This window comes from Aulonocara stuartgranti, assembly GCF_965226115.1.
Source record: "Aulonocara stuartgranti genome assembly, chromosome: 23".
NCBI classification, from domain to species: domain Eukaryota; kingdom Metazoa; phylum Chordata; class Actinopteri; order Cichliformes; family Cichlidae; genus Aulonocara; species Aulonocara stuartgranti.
The window spans coordinates 28,191,605-28,210,572 of NC_138958.1; the positions used below are offsets into that span (position 1 = coordinate 28,191,605).

The 18,968-nt window shown below is 40.4% G+C and overlaps 1 protein-coding gene across 1 annotated transcript; it reads right to left on the bottom strand.

The window, feature by feature from the left end:
* Window positions 1-2,012: 2,012 nt before the first annotated feature.
* LOC309699703 (cell adhesion molecule CEACAM7-like) lies at window positions 2,013-11,315 on the bottom strand. Its single transcript, XM_082522836.1, has 7 exons — window positions 11,287-11,315; window positions 9,766-9,842; window positions 9,502-9,627; window positions 9,236-9,405; window positions 4,301-4,397; window positions 4,117-4,221; window positions 2,013-2,950 (listed from the first exon to the last, which is right to left on the bottom strand). Exons 2-7 carry the CDS (start codon window positions 9,836-9,838, stop codon window positions 2,901-2,903), a joined length of 621 nt encoding a protein of 206 aa, XP_082378962.1. The 5' UTR covers window positions 9,839-9,842; window positions 11,287-11,315; the 3' UTR covers window positions 2,013-2,900.
* Window positions 11,316-18,968: the final 7,653 nt, after the last annotated feature.

The window sequence follows — 18,968 nt, forward strand, 5'->3', positions numbered from 1 at the left end:
ATTTCATCCATCTTCTTTCCAGCTCTGGGCTGTCAAGCTCAGGAAGACTTGTCTTGAAGTTAGCACTTACAGTATGTAAACTAATGTGTTTGAACACATAAGTGTGTCCTCCCACCGACCTCCAAAGAAGAAGAAAAATAAGCTCTGTGTCACTTTTTTAAAGAAGGCTTGTTGACCTTCAGCCACCAGGTGACACAAATAATGGCTGATAAACTGCTAGGAGACGGCCAGATTCAAATCTGGAAACTTTCCTTGCATATTCTGTGCCATGTTATCATCATTGCACCTTTTCATCCCTGCAGATTCTAGCTGCCCTAGCTGCTGGGAGGACACACTTATGTGTTCAGACACATTAGTTTAAATACTGTAAGCCACTGAGCTCACGAGTTTGGAGTTGCTATCAGAGGCCATAAATCTGAAGACAGAGGAGATGCTGTCTGTGTCAAAGCCGGGGCCTGATTCTTCTACCTCTGCAACCCAATGGACAGGTTAGTCACCAGCAACCCTCGGCTATTTAGTCCCAATTGATCTAACTATATGTTTTTGTAACTGTGTTTTCATTTTAAAACAACTATGTGCATAATAATTATTCTGCATTTCTTTGGCATTTAAGTGCAAATGACTAGTTAAGGAACAGAGTGAATGCTAGTCATTATCCTTGGAATCCCAGTGACTAACAAAGGGATGCTAGTGACCACCAGGGAATTATCAATCCACTGACTAGCTTAGTAAAGCAGGAATTACACTTTCTGTAGCTGTAACTCTATTAGGATTTCTCCTGGGTATGAGTGATGTAAATTTTGTGTAAGAGTCTATGCAAATGGCTGTTTTCTTGTAATTCTGCAGACTCTCAGAATTTGCATTACAGTGTATGAACTGCAGATGTTCCTCAGGCAGTGTTGTTATGTGAATTCAGTTGCAAAGAGGGTGATGAACCAAAAACCTCCTGATTACTTTGGTCACTAGCAGATTACAGCGGTCTCCAGCAGTTTGCATGGAGGTTGTCAACTTGTGTGCAAGCACTCATCAACTACTACTGGAGTGGTAGTGAAACTCTGAAAAGTGTGATTCAAACAGGAAATGGAGAATGCTCGCCTTCAACGTAAAAGTTGTACCTATGTGCTACTCCCAATATGTTTCACAAGGTGCAGCTTTTACTCTGAAGGCAAACGTCCTCTGTTTCCAGTTTTAAAGGAACAATTTCACTACAGAGTGTTTGTAGACAAGTCAGCATCTTCCATTCAAACAACGAGGAATCGCAGCAAACTGCAAGGCAAGTTTTACCAACCGTTTAGGGAATAGAGATTTTTCCCTCGGGGCATAGTGCTGACTGGTCGGTGGGTCTATGTGACTTAGGCCTTAATTGTCACTATGACTGTCACACATCCAAAATGGCAAATAGGTTAATGTCATGTGTTTAGTAGTCACATGAATGCAAGACCTCAATATGCAAAGATTGAATTAATGCAAATTTAAAAATAGATATTTCTCCTAAAAACTTCTTTCACTCTCGACATTCACACATGAAGAACAAGCCTACCAACACCGTCTGACGGCTGCTGCTGTTGTATTGTAAAATCAGTGATTGTATAAAGGATTTTTACTAGTTAATGGGTTAAACATAGTTTTGAGAGCTTAAATTCTGGTGAAACTTCTTCAACACATGTGTGCATTATACTGTAAAGATCCTAATTAAAGTAAAACAAGGCTCACAAGGCTTGGGCTGTACTTTCATGCCATTCCAATTTGTACCACTAGATGATGCAGTGGGTCTGTGCAATCTTTCAATCAATCTTTAGGCTAAAAAGAAAAGATAGTATAGAAAAGATAAGATAGAAAAGAGTATAACTACAAAAAGTCCCTGTAAAACACAGGAAAACACCACAGTCTTAAGTTTTTCGAATGGGTTTGAATGGCAGTGGGAAATTCCTGGAAACACGTGAATGCAGAGTAAATCACTCCAAACAGAATCAAATGCAGGTTCACTCGCTTACTGTGACTCAGTGATTTATTATTTTGGACAGTGACAAATTAAATGACTCCGTAAGAAAAGATCCAGCTGTTCCATGCTTTCTCATTCCTGCACCCAAAATAAAAAATTATGTGCAAGACCAATTTGCCACTAAACATGCTCACATAATCTGGATCTTATTATAAACACAAAGCAATTTCCATCAGTGTTAATAAAGCATGATACAAGTTCGTTTTTAAATAATTTCAGCTGGAGATTTGTATTGTTTTATTGTACGTTTAAGTTCTGAAACCAAACTATCCATTAATAAGGAAATAAACCTCCACATCCAGTTGTTGTCGTCTAGCTTTACAGACCGTCCACTAGTAAAAGCTGAACCATCTGAGTGTATGGCGAACTCTGGTGGACAGATAAGGATACTCGCCTGCAGCAGCACAACAATGTAAACAATGATTATATTCATAAATATATTCAATAAAGGACTGAAAATTCATCACATTTTTGCGGATCTTTGAAATTTTACCATCAATTATCTGTAAATGCTGAAGACTGAACGTGGCGACACTGACATGGTATCTGTAGTATATTAAAAAAACAACATATCTACCAAATTCAGCGCACCAAAGTCACCGCCTGTGTGTGCGTGTATGTGTCTTGATGACCACTGGACACACAGACACACACAAAGTAAAATTTTCTCTTCTCTTCTCTCACATTGACCACTTCTGCATGAACACACAGAACATACTGACCAATAGGAAAGTTCCCTTCACCCATTCACTGACTGAGGACAGTTTTATTTGGCGGTGTACTTTGTAAATATCTCATTTCTGTACACTTAACCCCCATTTTGCTGCAAAGGTCACAGTCACTGAGGAGGAACCTCTAGTCTTCAGTTTCTGGCTTCTGTTGTCTCGTCCTCCTGTTTTCACTCCTGTATGGGTGCCTCTTCATCATTTGAAGTCTGTGCAGACTTCTCTGTTAAATGATGAAAAGTGTTTCACTGTAAAGATTCCTCTGACATGTCTAAAATTAAAGTCTGCATCATACATGCCCATATGGAAAAGATATATATAAATCTTATAAAGTTTGTATCTGTCTTGTGTGAAACTTGAATGAAAAGCATACAAGAGTGAAAACAGATATAAGATCCCTTGAAAAATTATATAAATGAAACTTGTATGTTTTGGATACTTCCTAAAACAATGTATGAAAGTAATGAGAAAGTGGCCACTTTCATGAGTAAATCATGTAAGCCTTACTGTATATGATTCACTATATGAAGTAGGCCACAAGTCTTTTATTTTTAATAGTTTTTACTATTTCTTTTCCATATGGGTATCTACTGCAGATCTCAGGATAACTGAGCATTACTAAGCAGGGTAATTTAAATCCATTATAAAACCTGAGGATGAAAGTCTTTAAGGAGTTCAGTTAAACGTTTTAATAGAATAATCTGTTTGATTTTGGAGCCATGTGGGCGCTAAGCTTTGTATTTGCTCTTGTACTTTTAGCATTCCCTTTCAATATGATCAAGTTGTATTCACTAGGATCATTGATGGAGCCTGGATGCATTCCCTGGTCCTCTGCAAGAGTCACTGTTAAATGTTAAAAAAAAGACCGTCAACCATCACTCTGCATCTGTCACACCTGTGTCCATCTCACTGAGAGATCGATTAAACGATTAAAACTGACTCAGAATCCATTTGACTTCATCACAGGTCACTCAGGCTGAGCATGTTTCCTCTATGTGATGAAAAAAAATTTACTTTATTGTTATTATTCGACATCTGCCATAGAATTTTTTTAATATAATAACTGTACAAAAGATGTACATTTTTAGGATATTATATGTGTTATTAATAGATTTGATCTTTAAATCTGAGCCGTTTTCAACCAACTTCAGCACAAAACCTCCACCCAATCTCCTCTTTGTCCTCTTTCCTGCTGTCTCTGATGTAATCAGTGTCTCTGTGGTCGGGCCTCGCAGCTCAAACATACAGTAAAATAAAGAATAAGATAAATAATCTCTGTAAGTTGAAATCTTAATAACAAAAAGAAAAAGTATACAAATAAATAAATAAATAAAATGCCATTTTAAAAAACGCAGGCAGAGTAACTGTAATCTTTTTCTGGATTCTTACCTGGATTAGCTTTTATGTGCTTGTGCCAAATAAAGAAGCCAGACAGGGCCACCACAATCAGCAATACAGTAAATACTAGTCGTGTGAACATAACAGCAAAATTTCCTACAACAAAGAAAGAATAAATTAATAACACTGTAAATGTTTACAAGAATGATGCACATGTGTTGGTGTCATAACTAACTGCTTGTGAATGGGATGATGACATCATCACTGCGTTCACTGCTGACTGGGTTTTCCAGCTGACAGCTGATCGGTTTTCCAAACCACTTTGTATCATCCTAGAAATGTAGAGAATCAAAAGATCAAGGCAAGGCAAGGCAAATTTATTTGTATAGCACAATTCAACAACAAGGTGATTCAAAGTGCTTTACAGAGACATTAGAAACAAAAACAAATAAAAAGCATGATTTAAAAATTTATTAAAACAAGCAAACAAACAAACTAACTAAACACACACATTTCACACCTGTTCGCGCGATCTGAACCCTTATCGTAAGGGGAGCTACCAGTCCTTCTGTGGACGAGCTACTTTCTATTTTAAATTCCCTGAATTTAAAATACTCTCTAGACCCAGTCTAGACCCAGCTGGGGAGCTACCCAGAGCTCTAAACCCACTTAACAAACAAACAAACAAACAAAACAGTGTATAAAATCAAAACAGATAAACTCAGAACAGTAGATAAAATCAGTAGTTAGTGTAAGTTTTGAAATTTAAGCTTAAAAGTGCGGATTTGGTGCTTTATTCAAATGCAGCTGAGAACAGGTGAGTCTTCAACCTGGATTTAAATAAACTGAGTGTTTCAGCTGATCTGAGGCTTTCTGGGAGTTTGTTCCAGATATAAGGAGCATAAAAGCTGAATGCAGCTTCTCCGTGTCTGGTTCTGACTCTGGGAACTGATAAAAGACCGGATCCAGATGACCTGAGGGATCTGGAAGGTTCATACTGGGTTAGGAGGTCACTGATGTATTTTGGTCCTAAACCATTCAGAGCTTTATAGACCAGCATCAGAACTTTAAAGTCTATCCTCTGACGGACAGGCAGCCAGTGTAAAGACCTCAGAGCTGGACTGATGTGGTCCACTTTTTTGGTCTTAGTGAGGACTCGAGCAGCAGAGTTCTGAATGAGCTGTAGTTGTCTGACTGATTTTTTTAGGTAGACCTGTAAAGATGCTGTTACAGTAATCAAGCCTCCTAAAGATGAATGCATGGACTAGTTTTTCCAGGTCCTGTTGAGACATCAGATCTTTTATCCTTGAAATATTCTTGAGGTGATAGTAAGCTGACTTTGTTATTGTCTTAATGTGTTTTTCTAAGTTTAGGTCTGCATCCATCACTACACCCAAATTTCTCGCCTGGTTTGTGGTTTTTAGGTGTATAGATTGAAGTTCTCTGGTGACCTGTAATCGTTTTTCTTTGGCGCCAAAGACTATTACTTCAGTTTTGTTTTTGTTTAGTTGGAGAAAATTGTGGCACAACCAGTCATTAATTTCCTCAATGCGTTTACCAAGAGCCTGTACAGGGCCTTGGTCTCCTGGTGACATTGTGATATATATTTGTGTGTCATCTGCATAGCTGTGGTAGTTTATTTTGTTGTTCTTTATAATCTGTGCCAGTGGGAGCATGTAAATGTTAAACAGAGGGGGTCCCAAGATGGAACCTTGGGGAACTCCACATGTGATACTTGTCTGCTCAGATGTGAAGTTACCTATTGATACAAAGTATTTCCTTTTTTCTAAGTATGTTTTGAACCAGTTTAGTACAGTTCCTGAAAGACCTGTCCAGTTCTCCAGTCGTTTGAGTAATATGTTGTGGTCAACTGTATCAAATGCTGCACTGAGATCCAGCAAAACCAAGACTGACATTTTTCCACTGTCTGTATTCAGACATATGTCATTGAACACTTTGGTCAGAGCGGTTTCAGTGCTGTGGTTCTGTCTAAAACCTGACTGGAAAGCATCGTAGCAGTTATTCTGTTTTAAAAAGTAACTGAGCTGTTGAGAAACTGCTTTTTCAATGATCTTACTTAAAAATGGGAGATTTGAGATCGGCCTGTAGTTTTTCATTTGTGTCTTGTCAAGATTGTCCTTTTTCAGTATAGGTTTGATTACAGCAGTTTTTAGTGGTTCTGGAAACACACCTGACATTAAGGAAAAGTTGACGATCTGTAACAGGTCTGACTCCAAAGTCTTTGAGACCTTTTTGAAAAAACTTGTTGGCAGGACATCTAAACAGCAAGAGGAGGAGTTCAGTTGACCTAAGATGTCCTCCAGGTCTTTGCTGTTAATCGGGTGAAACTGTTTGATGGTGTTTAAACAGTTTTTCGGTGGACACAGTACATATCCTGGATCTGCTGTTGATGTACCAATTGCTTGTCTAATCTTTTGGATTTTTCTGTGAAGAATTTGGCAAAGTCATTGCAGGCCATGGTTGAATGAAGTTCAGCTGCCACTGGCACAGGAGGGTTTGTTAGCCTGTCAACTGTGGAAAATAAGACCCGAGCATTATGGCTGTTTTTAGTGATGATGTCAGAGAAGTAGGACCTTCTTGCACTCCTCAGTTGTAAATTATAATTGTGAAGTTTCTCTTTATAGATGTCATAATGAACCTGGAGGTTTGTTTTTCTCCATCTGCGCTCAGCTTTCCTACACTCTCTTTTTTCATTTTTCACTAGTGTGGAGTTTCTCCATGGAGACTTTTTCCTTCCAGAGATAACCTTCACCTTAATGGGGGCAATAGTATCCATTACATTTAACATTTTTGCATTAAAACTATTGACGAGCTCATTGACTGAACCTTTGGACAGGCCAGGTGTTAATGGGAAGACCTGGTTAAAGATCTCACTACTGTCTTCAGTTATACACCGTTTTGTGATCACTGCTGTTGATGTATTTGTGTGGGCTGAGATTTTACTTTCAAAGAAAACACAGTAATGATCAGACAGGCCCACATCAGACACAGTAACCTTTGAAATGCTCAGGCTCTTGGAGATCAGTAGGTCAAGAGTGTGTCCTCTATTATGTGTGGCCTCTGTTACATGCTGAGTCAACCCAAAGTTGCCCAGAGTGTTACTCAGGTCTTTAGTCCCTTTGTCCTGAGGGTTGTCCACATGGATGTTAAAATCCCCAACAATAATTACACAGTCGAAATCAACACAGATCACAGACAGCAGTTCACTGAGGTCATTAAAAAAGTCTGTGCAGTATTTGGGAGGCCTGTAAACATTAAGAAACACAACTTTGGATGGGGCCTTCAGCTGTAAAGCCACATATTCAAAAGACTGAAAACTTCAAGGAGATAGCTGCTTACATTGAAATGATTCATTAAATAAGACAGCAACCCCTCCTCCTCTCCTGCTCGCCCTGACCTCACTGATAAAACTGTAGTTAGGAGGGGTCGTCTCGATGAGAACAGCTCCACTGTTACTTTGGTCCAACCAAGTTTCAGTTAAAAACATAAAATCAAGGCTGTGCTCAGTGATTAAATCATTAATTAAAAATGTTTTCCCAGCTAAAGATCTAACGTTTAATAAAGCCAACTTAAGTGTTTTAGAGGCATTACTTGTCCCCTCGTGTTTGGGAGCAGTCTGTGGTACACAAGGTATGTTTACTATATTTAAAGATCTTTTAGAGTGCAGCTCTCTGTGTTTTGACCAGGCCACATGTCTCCTTCTGTCACCTAAAAGTACAGAAATGTTAAAACCTTCTAGTAAACAGGGTCCCAGCTTCTCCTGGGAAAAGTCACCACTGCCATAATCCTCGCAGCCCGGACCCTCCACACATCACACATCAGACTGCGGAGACAGGGCATGAAGGTGGTAAGGAGGAACTAAGGGGGGCGAGGCTGGGCAATGTGACTTCGATTGCTCTGTTGAGGGTGGGGCTCGGTGGCAAACCTTTGGCTGCTTTGGTGGGGGGTTTATGGGGGACAAAGAGGGATTGGGCCGGGGGGTAGATCTGAGCCCAGCATTGACCCGCTCCATCATCTCTTCAGTGAATTTCAGGTGTGGGGAGGAGGGAGAAAGGGAGGGGGATGAGGGTGATGGGGGTGATGGCCTGTCAGGGGTTTGGGGGACTGGGGAAGATCCTGGTCCTGGTCGTTGGTGTTGTTGAGAGAGTTGGAGGCAAATAGGGACCCCTCTTCTTGCCTCTTCTTGCCTCAGATGTTTCTCCTTTCTGAGGCTCTTCCCGGGTGGGGGCAGATGGAGCTCCTCCTCAAGGTTTCTGCTGGGCTTTGTCTGTTCTTGGAGTACTGTTTGTTCCTCTTTATGAGATAACTCCTCGTTTATCTCAGCCTTGGCTCCAAGCACAGATGGATGACGTATGGAATAAAACAAGTTGGAGGTGAACAGTTTCACCCCGACTTGTTAAAATTAAATCCATTTGCTTTAAACAGATGCCTGCGTTCCCAAAAAAATATTAAAGTTGTTGATAAAATGCACTGAGTGGTCAGCCCATGCTGATATAAGCCATTTATTCAGTGTAAACAGCCTGCTGAATCTCTCATCTCTTCCTCTGACCGGCGGTACAGGTCCACTGATGAATACAGCTGCATTCAGAGAGTTTACAGTGTTTAATAATCCAATAAAGTCCCGTTTCAGAACCTCCGACTGTTGTTTGGACACATCGTTTGACCCTGTATGCAGAACAATGTTTGTCACAGTTGGATATTCATCTGCAATTTGAGGAATTCTCTCCTTCAGGATGTTGACCATATCATTAGGAAAGCAGAGGACTTTAGTGTTCTTACCGCACATGCTTTGTACATCCTTTATGGCAGAGTCACCCACAACTGAAATTTAACAGAATTTTCGGGAAATATAAAATAAAAGTGCATGAGACCATTTCCATCTATTACTGTTACGTGCTTGTTGTGAGGTGTAATAATGTACTGTATGTTTAAAACAGCATCACTCTACTGGGGCAGCTCTTATTCCCTGTTTATCCAAGCTAAAACTAGCTTTAGATTGGCTGCCCCTCACCTGTTCAACTTCTTGTTAATGCATTTATCTGACATGGCTTACATGGCTAATCAGGTAAATGACAGCAAATTGATACATTTAAGTAGACAAAAAATGAGCAGCTGACTTGTTATGTGAACAATCAGATCCTGTTTGTACCTTTGCTATGCTGAGCTGATTGCTTGAAGACTGAACTCTTTGCTTGGCACTTATCACCCAGGAATAGATGACTGGTTCGACGCCTGTGATGGCTTGGGCTTCACAGGTGAGAGTACAGATGGTCATCTCAGGGTTGCATGATTTGGAGACAGTGGGTTTGGGGACAGCAGCTGATAATTAAAAGCAGCAAACAAACAAGCTAATTATTTAAAATATGGTGGAAAAAATGATTCAAAGCGAACTTCAGTCTGAATTCGTCCACTTACAGATAACAGTGATTTCAGTCGGGTTCATGACTTTGTTGTTGATCTCTGCTGTGTAGATGCCGCTGTCCTTTACAGTCAGGTTTGAGATGGTCAGAGCTCCAGTGTTGAAATCAAGCTTAGACCGACCTAAGAACATGACCATAGTAGCATGATGTGTTTCAATAGATTATTAGGTAGTTTCACAATTTTTTTGTCTGAAGATGGCAGCATGAAAACATATCATATAGTCTGTGTATACACAGAGTTGTTTGCTGTTAAATGTACCTTTAAACTCCCGGTATGCAAATGTTTCCTTGCCGTACCACTCCACAGCGATGTCCGGGCTGTGTTTCCACATGATGCTGGTGATGAGATTAGACATGGAGCCTGGTGATAGGACAGCTTCGTCTCCCAGTTTCTTGTAGGTGGCCCCATTGACTGCAAAATAAAAACATGACTTTCTGTTGTTTTTAAGCATTTGCAGCAAAATGTACAATATCACAAATATCACAGGTTAGCATAACTAGCAATGAAGCTACAATATGTAACCAAGTACCAGTGAAAGATACTATTTTGATTATTGCTGATGGTTCATCAATTTATGACCTTATAAATATGACTTTATACTTTGCAGTGTTCATTGGTTAACTAGCTATAGTTAAAAATGTGCCTTTGAAAATACAAATGAATGATTCCAGCTTTTCCAAATATATATAAAAACAGTTCAGGCCCATTTGGGGGCTCCTCAAGCTGAACTCAGAAGGACATTAGCTGTCAGTGTCCACAAGAGCCAGGATATCTTCTGTTTTGCCCACCTTCACCGATGATGACTTCACATTATAAATAGAACTTTTAATTGACATTAATTAATTAATTCACTTTAAACATGGCTTGAACAGAATGACTGACACTACACTGAGATGACAGACTACCAGTCTTTTCTCCCCTCTGTGAAGAGAGAACCTGTGAACCTGATTCTGCGCATTAAAGGGAGAATTTGTACGAATTAGAAAATCTTAATGTAAATGCAGCTCTTGTCCAAATGTGGCAGTGCAGTTTCTTATGTCTGTTACTTCAACTGCTGAAAGTAAAATGGACTACCATCATGTGGTTAAGAGACTGAAAAAAAGGTAAAAGAAACGACGCTGTGCATGCTTCCCCTCTTATCTGCTTTACCAAAAACAGTTATTTAGCTTACTTAGTTACTTTTGAGACTTTGCCTCAGGTTTGATAACTAAAGTGTTCATCCTAAAACTGGTATATTATACTGAAAATTGACTTTTATTACTCACTCTGAATCATTCTTAAATACTACTACTACTACTATTTAAATAACTAGGCTGCTTTCAAAGGTAACCTTAAAATATGAACTCTGTTGAACCGTGGCTTGTAAAAATGAAAAGGATTGAATGTGTTTGCAAGCAGTTTGCAAGCGCTTCACTATTAACACCTAACATACTTTATTGGAGGGTGACTGAAAAATTCCACCGCTCTATCTTTCAAGTTGTTAGAGTGAAAATATACCTTTAGTTGGTTTTATTTTTGGCTCACTTCTTGTTTTCAGTAATTTATGGGGCAACCTGATATCTTTTAAAATGCAAAGAATTCAAATTTTATGAACATTTAAAATAGCTGCAGTCATACGTGATACATAGTGTGTTTAAACATCGTTATTAATTATGTGAAGTAAGTTCTGTAAACCTTCACATATAACACTATAGGTTATATGTGTGCAAAATAGACATCTTTAGGTTGAGGCTATATTGATTACGTGTCCATACAAAAATACAAAACTCCCCAACTCACCTGAGATGACTCCTATTGCGATGGTCAGAATCATGAGTCCCACAGACAGAAACATCCTGTCAAAAGAGTCAAAAATAAGATGGAAAAACAGCAAATAACCAGCTGATTATATATGGAAAACAGCAAATAACCAGCTGATTATATATATGTGTGTGTATATATATATATATATATATATATTATATATATATATATATATATATATATTATATATATATATATATATATATAATCACAGAAATAGGGGGAAACAGAGAGAAAACTGCAACAAGCATAGACTGACAAACTGAAAACGAGAAGAGGATTTATAAGGTGGCTCCTCTGCAGAGGGCGGCTCGATGAGCTATCTACTGAAATATAGTTTGGTTGTACTTTTACATATTATTTTTACATATTCAAGTGTTTATATGTTGTGTGTAATTCCTTTGCATTATATTTATATATCTATATATATTTAAAATATGAACCTGAATTATTCTGTAATATTATAAAATAACCAGAAGTTTAAAGTTAAGTAACCAAATATAATCTGCACTGCAATATTAAAGTGATAGTTTACACATTAATAATCATTCATCATTAGCAATAGTATTGATATGATTTGCACAGTGTGTCATTTTACGTTAGGTATTCTAAATATATTTGATGCATACGCCATTGAGCTGTTACAAATTTAAATTTAAAACTAAAACAGGAAGCTGAAAATAAAAAATAGCCCAGTTGCCTAGCAGCTGAACTCTGCATCAGATTAATAAGCACAGACCGCAGCCACAGTGATGTCATCTAGTAGAGGTTTGTGCATTTATATTAACAATGCTTGGTGCATGAACTCCACTACTACTGAGAGTCACTGCTCACCTAATGCGGAGTTTTTAATGGTCAAATGCAGACCTTATTATCTCCCCAGAGAACTCACTTCTATCATACTCACTGCCGTGTATATACCCCCCAACGCTAATGCTAGGTTGACCATGAAAGAACTTTCTGCAGCCATTAACAAACACCAGAATAAACACCCCGAGGCTGCTTTTATTGTTGCTGGCGACTTCAACCACACCAACTTAAAGACAGTCCTCCCAGATTCCACCAACATGTCTCCTGCCACACCAGAGGAGACAATACTTTAGACCATGTGTATTCCAACCTGGCTGGAGCCTACAAAGCCACACCCCTCCCCCACATTGGACAATCGGACCATCTCTCCCTGTTCCTCACACCTCGGTATTCACCACTCATCCAACGTGTGAAACCTGCTGTGAGGACAATTAAAGTGTGGCCAGAGGGGACAGACGCAGTGCTCCAGGACAGATTTAAAAACACAGACTGGAATATGTTCACCCACACAGACCTGGACCAGTACGCCTCATCTGTACTGGATTACATCTCCAAAACCACAGACAGTGTCACCACCCAGAAACGGATCACCATGTACCCCAACCAGAAGCCTTGGATGAACCGGGATGTTCGTCTCCTGAAGGCCCGCAACACCTCCTTTAGGTCAGGAGATTCACACGCCTACAGTACAGCCAGGGCTAATCTAAAGAAGGGCATCAAAAAAGCCAAACACCATTACAAAAAGAAGGTAGAAGAACACTTCTCCAACTCCAACCCCCGACGCATGTGGCAAGGACTCCAGACCATCACAGACTACAGGACCACCAAACCCTCCCCCGCATCCTCTGATGTCTCCTTCCTCAACGAGCTCAACAACTTTTATGCTCGTTTTGAGCGAGGGAACCCCACAACCACAACCAAAGCAGATGTGACGCCAGACCACCAACCTCTGACTCTCTCCCCCACCGATGTAGGAGCAGGATCAATGTCCACAAGGCTGCAGGTCCTGATGGCATCCCCGGGCGTGTTCTCAGAACATGTTCTGGGGAGCTTGCAGGAGTGCTCACAGACATATTCAATCTGTCCTTGGCCCACGCTGTGGTACCGGCCTGCTTCAAATCCACCTCCATCGTCCCGATACCCAAAAGGACGATCTGATTTCCTCGTGTCAGCATTGTTCCCACATCATCATAATTAATGTTGTTCCAGGTTCAACATGGCAAGTGACCAATCACCTTCTTGTGACGTCATTCCTTTGCGACTTCGAAATACCCGCCTTCGAGTATTTCGAAATACAAGTGAAGAAGCGAGAAACCGCCACCTGTCCGCCGAATTTGAAGTCAAGAAGGTGATTGGTCACTTGCCATGTTGAACCTGGAACAACATTAATTATGATGATGTGGGAACAATGCTGACACGAGGAAATCAGATCGTCCTACCCAAAAACTCCAACCCATCTTGCCTCAATGACTACCGCCCAGTAGCACTGACCCCCATCATCACTAAGTGCTTAGAGCAGCTGGTCCTAGCACACTTCAAATCCTGTCTCCCCCCCACCCTGGACCCCCACCAATTCGCATACCGCCAGAACAGGAGCACAGAGGATGCAGTCTCCATCGCACTGCACTCTGTCCTCTCACACCTGGACAACAACAACACCTACGCCAGAATGCTGTTTATAGACTTCAGTTCAGCATTCAATACAATCCACCCCTCACAACTCATCAGGAAACTGACAGACCTGGGCATCAGTTCCCTCATCTGCAAATGGTTACTGGACTTCCTGACCAACCGCCCCCAACATGTCCGGCTGGATAACCGCTGCTCATCTACAATCACAATGAACACCGGTGTACCACAAGGCTGTGTGATGAGCCCTTTCCTCTACTCCCTCTTCACCCACGACTGCAGACCTGCTGATGGTTCCAACACCATCATTAAGTTTGCAGATGACACCACGTTGATTGGCCTCATCAGTGACAACGATGAGGCCGCCTACAGGGAGGAGGTGGATCGTCTGGCTGAGTGGTGCGACACAAACAACCTGCTGCTTAACACCGAGAAGACCAAGGAGCTCATCGTGGACTACAGGAGGAATGCTGACCCACATCCACCCATCCACATTAAGGGGACGGCTGTGGAGCGTGTGAGCAGCTTCAAGTTCCTGGGAGTCCACATCTCCGAGGATCTCACCTGGACGACCAACTGCTCCAAGCTGGTCAAGAAGGCTCACCAGCGCCTCTGCCTCGGACCGGAAGGCGTTGCAGAGGGTTGTGAAAACTGCCCAGCGCATTGCCGGAGCACCACTTCCTGCCATAAAGGACATCTACAGGAAGCGGTATCTGAAAAGGGCTGGGGAAATCATCAGAGACCCCAGTCACCCATCACATGGACTCTTCACCCTCCTGCCCTCTGGGAGGCGCTACAGGAGCCTCCGGACTAAGACCACCAGGTACCGGAACAGCTTCTTCCCCACAGCTGTCAGACTCCTGAACTCTGCCTCCTGACATCTGACCCACGTTAACACATGGACTGAACATACACACACCCACAATGGACAACTGTACCCTCAAACACACAATAATAACATGGACTGAACCACCACTCACAACCACTAGCACTTTATATAGCCTCTGTAGGAATTATATCTCACTTATCTTAACTGCACTACTGTATAGCTCTGTGTAAATAATCATTCTGTACATTTGATAATTTTTAACCCTACAACTGTCTACAACTTGCATAGTTCCCGTTTTTCTGTATAGCTGTATATCTCAGATTTCTGTAAAGTTATTTATTTCATATTCTGTATAGTTTTTCATATTTATATCCTGTTCATAGCCTGTACATAACTTGTACTCACTACAGCCTGTACATAAGATAAGATAACCTTTATTAGTCCCACACGTGGGAAATTTGTTTTGTCACAGCAGGAAGTGGACAGTGCAAAAGTTATGAGGCAAAAATTTGAATACAATAAGAATAAATACAGTACACAACTGTACAGAATAGAATAAAATAAAATACTATATACAGTAGAATAAAATAAAATAAACATACAATAAGATAAAAATAGAATACAAATACAAATACTATATACAACTGAGTAAAAATACAACGATGACAGAAAAGATTATTGCACTTAGTATTATTGCATATGTGTGGATGTGTGTGCTTGATCAGTTAAAGTCTTTATTATGGAGTCTGACAGCAGTGGGGAGGAAAGACCTGCGAAATCTCTCCGTCCCACACCGTGGGTGCCACAGTCTCCCACTGAAGGAGCTGCTCAGTGCTGTCACAGTCTGCTGCATGGGGTGGGAGATGTTGTCCATCAGGGATGACAGCTTAGCCGCCGTTCTCCTGTCACTCACCACCTCCACTGGGTCCAGAGAGCATCCTAGAACAGAGCTGGCCCTTCGGATCACCCTGTTCAGTCTCTTCCTGTCCCCAGCAGAGATGCTGCCGCCCCAGCAGACCACGCCATAAAAGATAGCAGAAGCCACAACAGAGTCATAGAATTTCTTCAGGAGTGGGCCCTCCACTCCAAACGACCTGAGTCTCCGCAGCAGGTACAGCCTGCTCTGCCCTTTCCTGTAGAGGGCGTCTGAGTTATGAGTCCAGTCCAGTCTATTGTTCAGATGAACACCAAGGTACCTGTAGCTGTCCACAGCCTCAATGTCCATACCTTGGATGTTCAGTGGTTGCAGTGGAGAACATACCTATAGTTATAGAATATTCACAACATACTTCATACCGTGTACATTATAACATGCCATAATAGACCCATTTCTGTAATATACTCACATATTCAATTCAATTCAATTCAATTTTATTTATATAGCGCCAAATCACAACATAAGTCACCTCAAGGCGCTTCATAGATACAGAGAAAAACCCAACAATCATATGACCCCCTATGAGCAAGCACTTTGGCAACAGTGGGAAGGAAAAACTCCCTTTTAACAGGAAGAAACCTCCGGCAGAACCAGGCTCAGGGAGGGTTGGCTGTCTGCTGTGACTGGTTGGAGTGAGAGGAGGAAGACAGGATAAAGACATGCTGTGGAAGAGAGACAGAGGTTAATAACAGATATGATTCAATGCAGAGAGGTCTGTTAATACATAGTGAGTGAGAAAGGTGACTGGAAAGGAAAAACTCAATGCATCATGGGAATCCCCCGGCAGCCTATGTCTATTGCAGCATAACTAAGGGAGGATTCAGGGTCACCTGGTCCAGCCCTAACTATATGCTTTAGCAAAAAGGAAAGTTTTAAGCCTAATCTTGAAAGTAGAGATAGTGTCTGTCTCCCGAATCCAAACTGGAAGCTGGTTCCACAGAAGAGGGGCCTGAAAACTGAAGGCTCTCCCTCCCATTCTACTTTTAAATACTCTAGGAACAACAAGTAGGCCTGCAGAGCGAGAGCGAAGTGCTCTAATAGGGTGATATGGTACTACAAGGTCATTAAGATAAGATGGGGCCTGATTATTTAAGACCTTGTATGTGAGGAGCAGGATTTTGAATTCAATTCTGGATTTAACAGGAAGCCAATGAAGGGAAGCCAAAACAGGAGAAATATGCTCTCTCTTTCTAGTCCCTGTCAGTACTCTTGCTGCAGCATTTTGGATTAACTGAAGGCTTTTCAGCGAGTTTTTAGGACATCCTGATAATAATGAATTACAGTAGTCCAGCCTGGAAGTAATAAATGCATGAACTAGTTTTTCAGCGTCACTCTGAGACAGGATATTTCTAATTTTAGAGATGTTGCGCAAATGGAAGAACGCAGTCTTACATATTTGTTTAATATGTGCATTGAAGGACATGTCCTGGTCAAAAATGACTCCAAGGTTCCTCACAGCGTTACTGGAGGCCAAGGTAATGCCATCCAGAGTAAGAATCTGGTTAGATACCATATTTCTAGGCTTTTCAGGGCCGAGTACAATAACCTCAGTTTTATCTGAATTAAGAAGCAGAAAGTTAGCGGCCATCCAGGTCTTTATGTCTTTAAGACATTCCTGCAGTTTAACTAATTGGTGTGTGTCATCTGGCTTCATGGATAGATAGAGCTGGGTGTCATCTGCATAGCAGTGAAAATGTATGCTATGTCTTCTAATGATACTGCCTAAGTATCTATATTATTGCTAATATATATTGTAATATATCTATATCACTAAAGCACTTCTGGATGGATGCAAACTGCATTTCGTTGCCCTGTACCTGTGCATGTGCAATGACAATAAAGTTGAATTCTATTCTATTCTATTCCAGTTTGTGAAACACTGAGGTTTTCTATACAAGTTGAGTGAACAACGAAACACAACTCAAACATGAAGAATAATCCTTTCAAATGTGTCATTTGCTCCTTTAAGTTGCTGAGTCCTGATTGGTTCTCAGACTGGTTATCTAATGCAACAGTGAGCTAGACTTAGCAATCTGTAGTCAATTTATGGAAAAGGCACAAGTCTTTGAGGGCAGGAGGTATTTTTAATGTTCATGCGTCAGAGTAATTTTTTTGTATTTTTGTTATACATTACTAATCATTTAAAGAATAGACACTTAAAATTATTTTGCTTAGATTTCAACCAGTTGTTCTTACTGGCAAGCTAAAGCTATGTCATAGCCAGCTTAAAATGTTCACCAAGAGATCATTTGTGGTTGGTTGTCGCACATATCCAGGAAAGTTTCTCTGTTGGCAAAATAGTTTGTGGTGAGCCACAAGTACAGCTTGAGTGTGGCCTCACAGGGTTGCTAGATCAAGCAAACTTGAAATTGAGGAACCAGAAACTTTTCTTACCTGGATCATCAAGCTTTAAAATCTCCGGTTACCTGTTTTTCTTTTAAAAGACGTCATCTACTGGTTTGCAAAACCTTGAGGCTTTTTATACAAGATGAGCGTTTTCGTGTGTTGTTGGTGGTTGATTACTTTTTGTTACAATTAATTCAAAAATGAAAAGTATACCAGGAAAAGGAGACAGCAAATCTTAAGCTTTGATGTTGATGGTTATTGAAAGATGCTTCATGGATCAGCAATTCATGTAAAACGTGTGACTACCAATCTTTGATAACTACCCTATCAGAGTTATCACATGGAATATCTAGTGCAGCCTTTACCCGCCATTCTGTAATTGATAGAATGAAAATATTTATCATAGGAAGAAGCATGACATGACTACACCAATAAATCTCATTAATTTTATTGTCTTTGCTTCCATGATTTTACAAATATGATACTCGCTATCAGTAAAAATGCTAACAATTGACCTCTGACAAATAATGGATTCATGTACATTCACATCCTTAAGTACATTAAACACAGGGTACAAAATGACAGTTTTCACCTACAGTGCAAAAAAGTGATACAAAAAAGTGATGTAAAAGTATCACTTTTTTGCACCTGTAGAATACATCACATGTGTCTCATCTTTGGCATTTTCATCTATAAGTCTTTATATTATTTTCTTCTACAGTTAAAGTCTAAACACTGACACTGTTGCTGTGTTGTTAGTGTAAAGTAAATAAATATCTATAAAAAACACTCTTAACACATTCCACTTCACCATCAGTGCACCACAGTCAGTAACCTGTGACCAGTGAAATTTAAGTTAATTGTGATAGTGCTACAAAATACCTCACTCAGGCTGGAAGAACTCAAAGTTCAAGAGCAAGCTGATGTCACTGATGATGGGTTTAGATTTTATTATTGTCATTTGTATTAGGAAATATTTAATATTTAGGAAATATTTAATATTTAGGAAATATTTAACCTCTAATGCTTAGAGGTGTATAATCAATTGTGTAGTGATAGGATGTGTGATCTTTAGCAGGCTGCAAAGGCTTGGTGTGCATTCCTGGA

What these genes read in the sequence shown, in the direction of transcription:
- LOC309699703 (XM_082522836.1), bottom strand. Translation starts at nt 9,838, where the DNA reads ATGTGGAAACACAGCCCGGACATCGCTGTGGAGTGGTACGGCAAGGAA. An exon ending in TGCATACCGGGAGTTTAAAG is followed by an intron (nt 9,628 to 9,765) that starts GTACATTTAACA and finishes TCATGTTCTTAG; the next exon opens with GTCGGTCTAAGCTTGATTTC. An exon ending in GCACATAAAAGCTAATCCAG is followed by an intron (nt 2,951 to 4,116) that starts GTAAGAATCCAG and finishes ATCATTTAACAG; the next exon opens with AGAAGTCTGCACAGACTTCA.